The following is a 14,867-nucleotide window of genomic DNA, read 5'->3' as shown; positions in this document are numbered from 1 at the left end:
GTCCGGGCAGGAGCGGAGCTCAGTCTCAGTCCGGGCAGGAGCGGAGCTCAGTCTCAGTCCGGGCAGGAGCGGATCTCAGTCTCTGTCCGGGCAGGAGCGGAGCTCAGTCTCAGTCCGATAGGAGCGGAGCTCAGTCTCAGTCCGGGCAGAAGCGGAGCTCAGTCTCAGTCGGGGCAGGAGCGGAGCTCAGTCTCAGTCCGGGGAGGAGAGGAGCTCAGTCTCAGTCCGATAGGAGCGGAGCTCAGTCTCAGTCCGGGCAGAAGCGGAGCTCAGTCTCAGTCCGGTCAGGAGCGGAGCTCAGTTTCAGTCGGGGCAGGAGCGGAGCTCAGTCTCAGTCGGGGCAGGAGCGGAACTTTGCTGAGATTCATGAACTCCGAGAGGGGACGAGAGAACCGATTTGATTCATCTTCCCATCCAGTGTGAGTCACAGCCAGAGTGAATGTGGGTGTTGGGAGTTTGGAACAGAGAAAGAGAGACTGGCCTTGCCTGCTGCTGCAGTAGGGGATAGAAGGGAGAGAGCTGATTGGTAAGTAGTGGGTTAGATCAGGTAAGTCATTACTACTTTTATCACTTACAGTTTGAGAAGATATTTTGTGGTGTATAGTTTTTATGGGCTATATTCGCTAATAATGAGGGCCAGGAAAGAAGGGCGATAGAGAATTGAATATAATCTGATATCCAGCATCTTCCAAAGGTTTAATTTGAAGGGGTAAGTCAAGGAAAGTGAGCTCAAAGCCATGGTGTGCTCCTCTTGCTCCATGGGGGAGCCGGGAATATTTCCAGTGCCCGGGGCCGGCATGTGTGCAGGACATGTCTCCAGCTGCAACTCCTGGAAACCTGCGTTTCAGAAACTGGATTTTGGAACTGGAGCCATGGCTGGAGTCACTGTGGAGCATCCACAAGGCGGTGATGATCGTGGATAGTACTTGTAGAGAGAGGTGGTCACGCCGCAGGCTCGGATTCCACAGGCAGGGGGAGAATCGGTAACCAGCAGGCAGAGCAAGAGGGCTAGGCAGGTAGTGCAGGAATCTCCTGTGGCTATTCTGCAGAACAGATATACCGCTTTGGATACTGTTGAGGGGACTGGCCTCTCAGGGGAAAATAGCAACAGCCAAATTCATGGCACGGCGGCAGAGGGGAGGAGTAAAAAGTGTGGGAATGAGATAGTTATAGGGGATTCAATTGTAAGGGGAATAGACAGGCGTTTCTGTGGCCGCAAATGAGACTCCAGGGGCCTTCACGAATAACCTCAGCAGGTACGGGAATTGAACCCTCGCTGGCCTCGCTGTGCCTCACAGAACAGCGGCCCGGCCAGCTGAGCTTAACCAAGGTGCCAGGCTGGCAGTGCCCATGAGCCCAGTTGTCAGAGGGTGTGTCAGGGTACTACCCTGCCGAGACCACGCGGGGGTCTCTAATGGCCTGTGAGATTTCCCCCCCCCCCCACCCGAGATGCCATCACGCCTCGTCCATGCTTGTGGATTCAGTGCTGAACGGCGCCTGGTCAAGGTCTCGGAGGCGTGTCCTGGGCAATGGATGAAAGCAGCGTCTGGGTATTTAAATGAGCTTAATGGTTCATTTAAATATGCTGATTTGGATCACGCCCAGCATGACCAAGTTGGGTGCCTCGCGACTCGATTTGAGGCTCTCACGGGATTCAGCCACTGCACCTGGCACATTGTGGTGGCTGAATCGCGCCCCAGGAATAATTGGCAATCTGGTTGTGTGAGGTCCCTTGGGGATGAGTGATCATAACATGATAGAGGTTTTCATCAAGTGGGAGAGTGAAGTAGTTGATTCTGAGGTTAGGGTCCTGAATCTTAATATAAGGAAATTACGATGATATGAGGCCTGAATTGGCTATGATTGATTGGGAAATGTTTCTTAAAGGGGTGACTGTGAATAGGCAATGGTAAACATTCAAACAGCGCATGGGGGAACTGCAACAATTGTTTATTCCTGTTTGGCACAAAAGTAAAACAGGAAAGGTGCACAGATCCCTGGAGAGCCACCCTTTGCTCTCTTCTCGTTCTCACCATCAATGCATTAAATCATATTCATTTCTCTGGAGAGTTGTAATCAAATACTTTTATTTGCACCAAACCTGAGCCAAACTACATATCATTGAAGTATCAACACTAGGAACTAAAAGCCAACAGCCAGAAAATGGCCACATGTTATCCACATACACCGTTACCTCTGGGTTGAGAAAGTGCACTTTGCTTTGACAATGCTTGTACAGGATCAGGGTGTGGCACTTTTTTGTTTCTAGTTACTCTTCTGTGGTGTTTTCCTCCATTTCAGCTGCTATATAACCTCTTTGTTGTTTTATATCCTATTTTACAGCAAACTCATCTCCTGTTTTCCGACCAGGGAGTAATCCAAATGTCAGAGGGTAAGAGGCCCTGTTCAGCACTGACTCACTCAGCTAAACACACTGAGGCTAGCAACAGACCTGATAGCTGGAGGGACACAATAACATTTCACAAGCGTTTAAGATTTGTAACAGAGTTTGACTAATTTTCTTTCCACGAGACTCGGTGGCACTCGCGGAGTATGGCCACGATGCTATAGATTTTAAATAAGCCCAATTTACCTACAAGGTAGGTTATTGTTTTCCAGTGAACACTGAACTCAAGTCTGTTAAGATGTTATTTATATGAGACAGGGTTAAATGCTGATTAAAAAATCAGAAAATCTTAGAGAACAAATTTGGTGCATTGCCATCAGCAGGACCAGATGACCATGAACCCAGGAGACATGTCTGCAGTTTAAAATAGAACTTTTCCCTCTTTCTTCAAATGTATTTTTCAAAATAATGAATCTAAACAACTCAAAAAAGAACTGTTGAAATGGTAACCGAGGGGGCAGACACTCGAAGCACCATGTGCATTACAGGATTTGAAGAAACTTTCTAAGTTATATCACACTCATATAACTCATTAATGTTTTTATATTGAGTAATGTTGTAAAAGTGAACATTCCTCTCTAAACATGCTTATATTGTATTCTATGGTGCTTAAGTTTTGGGCAAATTCATCTTCCAGTTCACTCAAATACATTCTAATAATCAGCACACCCTTCATTTATAAGATATTACAATTCATTGGATATTATTCAAATGTGCTTTCAATATTACAGTTAATGGATGTTTACTTGACCCATAGTCTGGCACAATTAATATATTACTCACATATATTTTTAGATGTGTATTATGAAAGTCACCTTCATCAATATGTATAAAATGTCCAGAAGTTGTGCTTGTAGCTGTTTTTATCTTGTCGCACCAATGTTCTTATACTGACACAAGAGAAGATGCTTGAAGGTTTTTTTGAAGGTAGCGTTACACAGTGCATAGCAGGCTGGGTTGATGGTACTGTTGATGTAACAGAGCCAGTATCCAATAGTCCAGACTGTGTTGGGGACACAGATTGAACAGAAGGTGTTAATGAGCACCATGACATTGTATGGCGTCCAAGTGATGATAAATGCCAGGAGAATAGCCAGGATGGTCCTGGTCACCTTCTTCTCTCGGGTTACGGCTACCTTCTTCTTCTTAGCGGGGGTCTTGGTCATTTTAATGATCTTATGAGCTGCTCTGATCTCTCTGTCGCTCCCATTCTTGCTGTTACCTGGCACTATTTCTATTGTGGTGCCACAGTAGTCAACCTTTTGAGAATTGCTAACCAGCTTTATGCACGAGAGTTTAGAGTTTTCCATCCTGAAACGGCTTTGTGTAGTGGTGACGTGTGTGCTCTCTTGGATTGCTCCTTCCTCCTTCTGGTTTGAGGGGACTACACTGAGGGACGTTGACTCATTGGATAGCTCCTTCTCCTCTCCTTGGCCACAATTATCAATTGCCAAGTCACCAGTTATTTTGCCATTTTGCATTTTGACATGTGGCAAATCGTCAGGAGCATTGGAGACGTTGTTGTTGTTTGGTTTCATTATTTTACCCTTCACTAAACTGGGAGAAACAGTGCACTTGCTTGATTCAGGCTCCTTCTTATCTTTCTTGATTCGACTCTTACTGGCACGAGATATGTGCACATACAAAACAGTCATGATAATTACGGGGAGATAGAAAGCAGCTATAGCAGTGCCAAAAGTGACAGCTGGATTCGAGAAGAACTGTACATAACACTCGCCCTCACTAACCGTTCGCCCCCCAACAATGAACTGCCAGAAGAGAATGGCGGGGGCCCACAAGATAAATGACAGCACCCAAGCAGCTGCTATCATCATCCCTGCCATCTTTGTTGTTCTCTTCACAGGGTAGCTCAGAGGCTTTGTCACGCAAAAGTAACGGTCAAAGCTGATGATAAGGAGGTTCATGACCGAGGCATTACTGACAACATAATCTAGAGAAAGCCATAAATCACACACCACTGGACCCATCGGCCAGTAGCCAATTACAATGTAAATGGTGTATAGATTCATCGAGAAGACGCCAATAATCAAGTCAGCACATGCTAAGCTGAAAATAAAGTAGTTGTTAATAGTTTGTAAATGTCTGTTTACTTTTATAGAAACCATGACCAGAATGTTTCCCGTAATGGTCACCAGACTTAAAGATCCTGTCACAATGACAATGAAGATCACTTCCACCATTTTGTAAGAACTCCCTCTTTCGGTGTCAAACTCATCGGTTCGATTGCTGAGAGACTCATTTGTCTCTGTTGAATTCGCCATCATTTCGCTCTGATGAACACTTAGCACCGGCGAGGCCTAAATGTAGAAAAGAAAAATGATTAGGAAACAGATTTCAGATGTTGAAGTTAAAAGACAACTGGTCACTAATTGAAGTTCGACCAGCAAGAACAGACAAAGCCATCTGTTCTCATAAACCTCAAAATCTTTGCCACAGGGATTCCGTTTTAATTAGGAATCATCTCATAGGTCACTCACTGCACAATTAATTATGAATTAATAGTTAAGTACTTGTGTCGAACTGAATGAAGATGTTGATGAGTGACATTGCAAACGTGTCTCAGGGTTTCGTTTCGCTGGTCCAGGGATGTGTGCTGCAAATATTCAGCTGTTTAGGGTCGGATAAGTTCACTCTTTTGGTTCCATTAAGTTCATGTCTCAAGATATGTAAACATTGAAATCCAGATCACCTAGGGAGGTGTTACAAGGAGAACAGATGCACCAGTGTTATTGCCCCTATCACAGAAAGAACAATCATCCTGTCCAATGTGCTCTCAGTGAGAGACAGATGTGAGGCAGCAGCTTCAAGCTTCACCTCTGGGAGGGAGAGAGAAATCTGAGCTTGACTCACTTTATGTCGATGTCATGCATTTCAGATGATTATTCGGTCACATTAATGGAGGCCTCACACCAGTTTTAATTGTATCACTTCTATAATTATATAGCTTTCTTTTTTTTAAGCGAGCCGTGTTAAATACAAAAAACGAGGATCATTTTCCTGATGCTGGTATTTCCAAGCAAAACTCGGAAATCTTTCATGAGATTTAAATTGACAACAGCCTTCGCTGGAGCTGGTGTTGTAAAAACAAAATTACTCCATGACCTGCATGGTTGAAAATTAAATGGCTCACTTTACACCTATTAAATTTCTCCAGAATGAATACGCAATATTAATCTAATCTGTGCGTACAAATCTATGGTCTGCTTGATCCAAGCATTGGAAAGGAAAGATGCAGAAAGGGAATTCAAAAAAAAATGATTGAAAATGGAGATAGCACATGTGAGAGTAAGAGAGAATGAGAGAAAAAAAAACAGGAGAGGAGGAGAGTGGAAGAAAAGGCGGCAGAGAGGAAGAAGATAGTAGCACGGAGATGACTGAGAAAGAGGGGAAATTGGAGGATAAAAAATGAAGGGAATAAGCATTACATAATATAATATAAGGTTGAAGCAGTATTTTTAATATGCACACCAGAGTAAGACACAGCAGGAAGAGAAAATAATGTCATTGTTTCCATATTTTGTAATTGTGTTCGGAATTAAATACATAAAGGAAAAGAAATCAGAAAATGGAATGGACAAAAATATTCAGAGAAAAGCAGTTTAATGTTTTAGGAAACAGGAGCATCCAATACTGAGGAGGAAATATCCACAATGCATTAATTTTGCACTGGTCAACAGACGGTTAACAGAACGACTCACCCTATAAGCGATGTGAGCCCACAGCATCACAACCAAGCCCAACAGGACATAGAGCTCAGGACCAGGAAGGAAACTACATCACCAGCAGAGACCGAAGGGTGGAAATTGCTAATGACCCTTTTTCAGATGAACTAACAGGGCGCAGTCCAGTTGGGGGAGGGGGGGGGTGGCCTCGGGGACCCTACCAACAGCTGCTGCCGCCAATCAATAGAACAATAGAACATTACAGCGCAGTACAGGCCCTTCGGCCCTCGATGTTGCGCCGACCTGTGAAACCACTCGAAAGCCCATCTACACTATTCCCTTATCATCCATATGTTTATCCAATGACCATTTAAATGCCCTTAATGTTGGCGAGTCCACTACTGTTGCAGGCAGGGCATTCCACGCCCCTACTGACTTCTACCTACCTCTGACATCTGTCCTATATCTATCGCCCCTCAATTTAAAGCTATGTCCCCTCGTGCTAGACATCACCATCCGAGGAAAAAGGCTCTCACTGTCCACCCTATCTAATTCTCTGATCATCTTGTATGCCTCTATTAAGTCACCTCTTAACCTTCTTCTCTCTAACTAAAACAGCTTCAAGTCCCTCAGCCTTTCCTCATAAGATCTTCCCTCCATACCAGGCAACATTCTGGTAAATCTCCTCTGCACCCTTTCCAATGCTTCCACATCCTTCCTATAATGCGGTGACCAGAATTGCACGCAATACTCCAAATGCGGCCACACCAGAGTTTTGTACAGCTGCAACATGATCTCATAGCTCCAAAACTCAAACCCTCTACCAATAAAAGCTAACACACCGCACGCCTTCTTAACAACCCTATCAACCTGGGTGGCAACTTTCAGGGATCTATGTACATGGACACCGAGATCTCTCTGCTCATCCACACTACCAAGAATCTTACCATTAGCCCAGTACTCTGTATTCCTGTTACTCCTTCCAAAATGAACCACCTCACACTTTTCTGCATTAAACTCCATTTGCCACCACTCAGCCCAGCTCTGCAGCTTATCTATGTCCCTCTGTAACCTGCAACATCCTTCCGCACTGTCCACAACTCCACCGACTTTAGTGTCATTCGCAAACTTACTCACACATCCTTCTGCGCCCTCCTCCAGGTCATTTATAAAAATAGCAAACAGCAGTGGCCCCAAAACAGATCCTTGTGGTACACCACTAGTAACTGGACTCCAGTCTGAACATTTCCCATCAACCACCACCCTTTGTCTTCTTACAGCTAGCCAGTTTCTGATCCAAACTGCTAAATCACCCTCAATCCCATGCCTCCGTATTTTCTGCAGTAGCCTACCGTGGGGAACCTTATCAAACGCATTACTGAAATCCATATACACCACATCAACTGCTTTACCCTCATCCACCTGTTTGGTCACCTTCTCAAAGAACTCAATAAGTTTTGTGAGGCACGACCTACCCTTCACAAAACCGTGTTGACTATCCCTAATCAAACTATTCCTTTCTTGATGATTATAATTCCTATCTGTATTAATCCTTTCCAAGACTTTGCCCACAACAGAAGTAAGGCTCTCACTGGTCTATAGTTACTGGGGTTGTCTCTACTCCCCTTCTTGAACAAGGGGACAACATTTGCTATCCTCCAGTCTTCTGGCACTATTCCTGCAGACAATTCACAGGCAGTTCATGCACCTAACTGAGAAGGATCGCAGTCTGCAGACCTTATCTAACCTTATGGCAAGTCCTGGGAAGAAATAATTTCATTAGAGTCATGGAAACTGTCTCAACACAAATTAGAGGAGCAGCACAGCTGAATTACGCTGCTGTCCAGTGAGGTTCCGTGCTGGAAATACGGCTTTACTCAGGTTTATAATCTCATTATCCATCTTTTCCTTCAACTTTGACATTCAAATGAACCATGGCATCACTGAGCCATCTTTTGCTGATCTCAATTTGCTGATCTCATATCATTCAGAATATGTCAAGCGTCAATCTTTTTTCTTTCACCGCCCCCATCATCATCCACCTCCCCCCCCCATCACCCCCCACAGCTGGTTGGCCATTATTACAACTGATTGAGCAGAACTTGCCAGGGCAGGTAGGACTAGAATGTTGGGATATTACAGCAGAGAACGTGGAAAAGCAGTGTAATCACATATGACATGACGGAAGACTTTCACCTTCACATTAACATCAAACTATGGTTTCTTTCTATGGTTTCTGTCGGCCTGCATTTCCGGCACTTTCTCCAGTTTCTGATCTTGCTGGGAATTTGCTCCCGGGAAGCTATCCAAACTGTTTTTTTACAGAACACTGAGAAAGTGACATTCTGTCTGGATTTCGCGTTTCACTAAAAGTCTTTTGAGGCCTTAGCAACATGGGGCCTCTGTCATCATTTCCAAAGAATGAATAATTCACTCGTACAAGTAGCACCTCTCACTGCCACGCACCAGTAAACCTTTCCATCAATTGGCATTTCAGTGCCAACATCCCACACTTTAGTTTCATTTCTTTGCACTTCCTGCAACTTGCACTTTTGCCATTATCTATTGGATTACTTTAAAATGGTTAATAAATTATTTCCTGTAGCTGTCAGGACTCCTTCCCTGTGTCTGCTCCTCCACCATGCCGCTGCAGACACCATGGCCTGACCGATGTGACAAGTGGAGGAACAGAAATCGGCCATCGAATCCCTTCCAGCTGATCCCATTCTTCAATTCGATCATGGCTGATCTCAACCTCATTGATCTGCTCTTGGTCCATGCTCCTTGATCTGCTTACCGGATAAAAATACACCGACATTAGGCTTGAACATTTCAATTAATCCAGAATCCCTAGGACTGGGGTTGTTTTAATATAAGTTTGTGGACTTGAAAGGGGAGATTTTCGGGGCTATGGAGAAAGAGGAAGGGAATTGGACCAACTAGATTGAAGAGCTGACACAAGCAAGTGAAGCCACATGGTGATCATCTACTCAGTGTCATCAATATTTGCAGTGCCCTGAGTGTGAAGTGTTCTTCAATATGGATGTGTGGATGCGGAAATGGTCCAGGTGCCTGTTTGATTCCTGGCCCCATATGTAAACAGCAGCCCTGTCTGAGAAACAACAATACTCAGGACTGACTTCGCATCATCGCCAAAATTCCGCATGTGGACCCTGTCCCCCGGAGCCAAACATGGAGGAGGCGCATACCCTGCAAGGCCATGCCATATACCTTCCTGTCCACCATTTCCCCTCCAGGGCCATGCCCTATCCCTTCCTGCCCAACATTTCCCCTCCAGGGCCATGTCCTATCCCTTCCTGTCCACCTATTTTCCGTCCATATCAGGCAGCGTGAGGCGTGGTCCGATAACAGAAGAGACAAGGAGCCAAATGCAAGTGGAGAGACCCCGCCACCTGTTGCACATCCCACGTTTGGATGTGTGGAGCGCTCGCTCGGCCATGTGATTCGAGCAGGATGATGTGGCGGATGTGACCATTCATCCGTCTGCAAGCCCCACACTCTGTGCTGGCTGCATTTTTGCCACTGTCACTTTAAAAATCGTCGACAGCGTGTGGTGGACATTCAGCCACTTGGAGTGCGCATCAATAAGAAGGAACATTGCGCCCTGAAAAGAGTCGCCGTCGAGGTGCAGCCATAGGCAACCCGGCCATTGCGAAGGGTGAAGGGTGCTGGTGGCAGGGTTTGCTGCTGGTGGCAGGGTTTGCTGCTGCTGGCAGGGTTTGCTGCTGGGAGGGTTTGCTGCTGGTGGCAGGGTTTGCTGCTGCTGGCAGGGTTTGCTGCTGGTGGCAGGGTTTGCTGCTGGTGGCAGGGTTTGCTGCTGGTGGCAGGGTTTGCTGCTGCTGGCCGGGTTTGCTGCTGGCAGGGTTTGCTGCTGCTGGCAGGGTTTACTGCTGGCAGGGTTTGCTGCTGGTGGCAGGGTTTACTGCTGGTGGCAGGGTTTGCTGCTGGTGGCAGGGTTTGCTGCTGCTGGCAGGGTTTCTGCTGGTGGCAGGGTTTCCTGCTGGCAGGGTTTGCTGCTGGCAGGGTTTGCTGCTGCTGGCAGGGTTTACTGCTGGTGGCAGGGTTTGCTGCTGCTGGCAGGGTTTGCTGCTGGGAGGGTTTCTGCTGGTGGCAGGGTTTGCTGCTGGTGGCAGGGTTTGCTGCTGGTGGCAGGGTTTGCTGCTGGTGGCAGGGTTTGCTGCTGCTGGCAGGGTTTGCTGCTGGTGGCAGGGTTTGCTGCTGGTGGCAGGGTTTGCTGCTGGTGGCAGGGTTTCCTGCTGGGAGGGTTTGCTGCTGGTGGCAGGGTGTGCTGCTGGTGGCAGGGTTTGCTGCTGCTGGCAGGGTTTCCTGCTGGGAGGGTTTGCTGCTGGTGGCAGGGTTTGCTGCTGGTGGCAGGGTTTGCTGCTGGTGGCAGGGTTTGCTGCTGGTGGCAGGGTTTGCTGCTGGTGGCAGGGTTTGCTGCTGCTGGCCGGGTTTGCTGCTGGCAGGGTTTGCTGCTGCTGGCAGGGTTTACTGCTGGTGGCAGGGTTTCCTGCTGGTGGCAGGGTTTGCTGCTGGTGGCAGGGTTTGCTGCTGGTGGCAGGGTTTGCTGCTGGTGGCAGGGTTTGCTGCTGGTGGCAGGGTTTGCTGCTGCTGGCCGGGTTTGCTGCTGCTGGCAGGGTTTGCTGCTGCTGGCAGGGTTTCCTGCTGGGAGGGTTTGCTGCTGGTGGCAGGGTTTCCTGCTGGTGGCCGGGTTTGCTGCTGGTGGCAGGGTTTGCTGCTGGTGGCCGGGTTTGCTGCTGCTGACATATTCCACAGTTTTGGCCGAGCCACTCGATATCTGCGTCCATAAACGACCACCACATGGAATTGCGGGCAAGCATCTGCATCCTCCATCCCCCGGGGCGTCCGTTGTGGATGTCCGCCAGGGTGGGGCCTTCCCCTTTGTGGAGGATCCCGTCTTCAATGCTGAATTCTGGGATATTAGCAGGAAAGGCCTCCAGCTCGCAGGGAGGTGCTGCATGCTGGGTCCCATACAGAACCATATGTTGAACCCTGGAGAGTGGGTGATCGTGCTGCTTCCACGCATACATCGAGGCTGCCATGACAACATATCCATGAAGTGCATGGTAGCGATGCCCATGGCAGTGTTACAGGGTGCCACCTGCCTGTTCGGGAGTGGGACCCTTCTCAAGGTGTCCATGTGTGTGATCTGCACGGAGGGGTGCTTATCCACCACATACTCGTACACCGCCAGAATGAGGGCCCATCGCGCAATCCCAGCCAACACAATGGGGGGAATGACTCTGTCCTCTTCAAACAACCCCAACAAAGGCCTGTGATCTGTTAGCACCGTGAACCAACGGCCATCGGCATACTAATGGTCTAGCGCGATCTTGCGAGACGTTGCCAAATCTGCATATTAAAGTGAGACAGCAGGATCACTTTAATGTGCAGATTCCCCAGGTACTTGAGATGTTGAGATCTATCCCGTTTGTCTCAGAGACCACGGGCGAGCGCCGCTTGATACTGGTCTCCACAAACGGAGACCAAATGGAACGGCATTCGTGGGATCTCCCAGGGGCCTAGAGGCCCCTAGCTGAATGCCCATTGGGCAGGGTGGTCTCTGGCACTGATGGGGCAACCTGGGAACCCTGGCAGTGACACCCGGGTGCCAGCCTGGAACTGCCAAGGTATCCAGGTGGCACTGACAGATGGCATGGGCACTGCCAGGATGCCAGATTGGCACTGCAAAGGTGCCAAGCTTGCATTTTATGGGCGAGCGCAATCGACCAGGGGCACCCATGTAGATGTTAGGGGTGGGGGGTGCGTCTGTCCCATAGTCCATTCGGGCTGCAGGGGTTAGCGGTTGCTTGCGACTGGAGAGGGGCCACCCGCTATGGGCCAGTGCGAGAATGGACATGTGGTCAGTGGGAGAGATGGGTCAGTCAATAAGGCAACAACAACTCCGGTTTGACAGGTCCTCCAGGTGGAGCCCGGTGATTCCTCACTTCTGCGTCGTCCGGCAGCCTCCGTGTTGGTGACCGCTCTGTCCTCGGCCACCCCCATCACCTTCAGGGCCTGCACCTCGAAAATGGTGAGGATTCTGTGGTCCGGCACACCATCGCCAGTCTAGGCCCTCTCCCGGCGATGGTGGAAGAACTTTTCCTGAGGGGGACACACAGAGGGCATCGTTAGCCACATGCACCGGATTCTCCCGGTGCCTGGGACCTGGTGGCTTGCCTGGAAGGCCTCGCCAGGGCATCGTTTAGCACTGGTTTGCACAAAGGTGGACCAGGCATAACGGCATCTGGGGGTCCTGCCAGGCCATTCGAGACCCCCCCCAGGGGTCCGTTGCTCATCTCCCTGAGCTCGGCAGTGCAGGAAATGATGTAAGTATTGCCTCGGCCGAGCATTCTCCACCGTGGCCAAACAAATCGGCAAAGACGCCGAGAAACCCCCCCGTTGAACACGCCCAAAACGGGGCTCTATTTTTGGCACCTTAAATCGCGCCCGGTGTCTCAGACCCTGGAAGGCATGGAAGGAGTAATGTACCACATGGACAATATTCTCATACAGTTCATTCAGGGAGGACCATGACCATGAGTAAGAGCAGTCTGCAAAATCTCTATAAGAAGGAAGTTTGAAATGAAACGATACATGTGACTTTGCAAACCGTGTGACAAAATTCATTGGGCACATTATGCAATCTTCAGGAATTATTGCTGACACGCAGAAAAGCAAGTTCCATCGAGAATTCCCACAGCCTAAAAACATCACAGAATTGCAAAGATTCTTTGGGATTGTCAATCAAGTCGTCAAGTTCCAACCAAACTTGATGGGAATGAATGTGTCATTGCGACAGCTGTTGAGGTGAAGTCAACTGTGGTACTGGAATGTGTCCCAGCAAAATGCTTTGAACAAGATCAAAAATCTGCTAAATTCGCCATTAATCCAAATACATCATGATCCCGTGCCAACAATTGGACCAGGAGATGCATCATCTGCATATTTGGATGCAGGGCTATTTAACGGCCCAATGACGTTAGACAAAGCAGACCAGTTTATTGTGCTTCAAGATCACTTGTGGACACAGAGAACCATTAAATATAGTAAGAAGTCTTACAACCATTCAGAAGAATTAGCAGCCACATGGCCTAGTGAAATGTTCTCGGATTGTGTTATGGGATTAAGGTTTGGAATTAATAACAAATGTTTGGCTATCCTTCTTAACCTAAAGGGAACACAAGAATGTCACCTAAATTTCCCCATTGGACTGAGATTCATGAGATGATTCAATGACTGATTATGTTCAACAGGCAGATGGCGACAACGATGTATTGTCAAGAATACCAGCGGGAGGAGTCACGTTGGAAGATTTAAATTTTATTGAGGAAGTGGAAGCCAAGACTTCGCTTGTTACCAAACTCTTGCAAGACATTTTAAAGAGGTTACAAGAGATGAAGCAAGGCCAACAGGATGGTGAAGAAAGTCGAATACTGCCAGAATGGATGGCCAGTTTATACTCCGAACAACCCAGTACTTCCCCAATACTTCAAACAGAAAAAAACGTTTTAATCCTCAACAATTTGTTAGATTTGAAGACCGATTAGTCACCCCAGCCGCCAGTCTGGTGACCAGACATCAACGCCTCCATTGAACAGTTAATCACGATTTGCCTGACATACACAGTGAACAGCCAATAGCAGAGAAACTCACTGGCACCCTCCACTCTTCTTTCAAGGCCGTGGCAGCGCCTGAAAATGGATTAATTTGAGTTTCAAGGCACGTTTTCGTCATTATCATTGATTTTTACTGCGGATAGTTTAAAGCAAGTAATCAGCACAGCATCACGCAGAGGCGTTTGCTACATCGCAGAGGGGACGACACATGGTCCCCAGGATTTCTGGTGTTGGGCAATGGTTCTCAGTTTGTAAACAAAATGTTCCACACCTTGCACAGGAAAGTGGTTTCATGCATGTGACTAGTTTGTCTTTTAATAGCCTCAGTTGAACAGAGAAGCAGAAAGAGGAGTTCAAACAATCAAAGAATTGATGAAAAAGAACAAAGATATTAGCTTAACCCTCCTTAACTATAGAACCTCACCACTAAGAAAGCAGGTTCTCAACATCAGCACTATTGATGGTGGAACAGTCGTTACTGTGTATTCCCTTATTTTCCCTTTCTTTTATTTTTTGCCATTCTTATTTTGATCCATGGACCTGTCTATTTAAGGCAAACAGCCAGTATCTTTAATTCAAGCAGGGGAATCCAGATGTTACCGGGCAGAAGATTCTACTAGTCTCTGAAGGTTTAAACAGGGGTTCCAGACTTGTCAGCAGCAGAGAGACAGATGGGGTTGGCACTCGGTTTAATTGACTGATTGGTGGTCAATGAATTGACGCAAGGGTCTGCTCTTCTCGGTACCAGGTGGCGATGATTGGATCCTATCCCACTGGAATGCTTTACAGAGTCCCAAGGTTTCAGTTTTGATTCTAGCAGCGCGGAGACAAGTCTCTGCTAACTCCAGAAAGGTAGATGTAAACCGGTTATCACTGTCCTGCTGTGACAGCTATCTCTCTCCAGAAGGCCTGTGAGTGCTGTATTTCTCAAACTTCAGGGGCGAGATTCTCCGACCCCCCGCCGGGTCGGAGAATCGCCGGGGGCTGGCGTGAATCCCGCCCCCGCCGGTTGCCGAATTCTCCACCACTGGATATTCGGCGGGAGCGGGAATCGCACCGCACCGGTTGATGCCCCCCCCCCGGTGATTCTCCGGCCCGGATGGGCCGAAGTCCCGC

General features: G+C 47.9%; 1 protein-coding gene across 4 annotated transcripts in view; it reads right to left on the bottom strand.

Moving 5' to 3' along the window:
• Positions 1-2,070: 2,070 nt before the first annotated feature.
• chrm2a (cholinergic receptor, muscarinic 2a) overlaps positions 2,071-14,867 on the bottom strand; it is a 113,552-nt gene continuing 100,755 nt past the window's right edge. For all 4 annotated transcript variants that reach the window (XM_072485362.1, XM_072485361.1, XM_072485363.1 and 1 more), the window contains exon 2: positions 2,071-4,725. In XM_072485362.1, coding sequence (XP_072341463.1) covers positions 3,271-4,692 — 1,422 coding nt within the window. In that variant the 5' untranslated portion in view covers positions 4,693-4,725 and the 3' untranslated portion in view covers positions 2,071-3,270. The remainder of the gene's footprint in view (positions 4,726-14,867) is intronic.

Source organism: Scyliorhinus torazame, chromosome 19, assembly GCF_047496885.1.
Source record: "Scyliorhinus torazame isolate Kashiwa2021f chromosome 19, sScyTor2.1, whole genome shotgun sequence".
NCBI lineage: Eukaryota > Metazoa > Chordata > Chondrichthyes > Carcharhiniformes > Scyliorhinidae > Scyliorhinus > Scyliorhinus torazame.
This window is presented reverse-complemented; position numbering and strand designations above follow the sequence as displayed.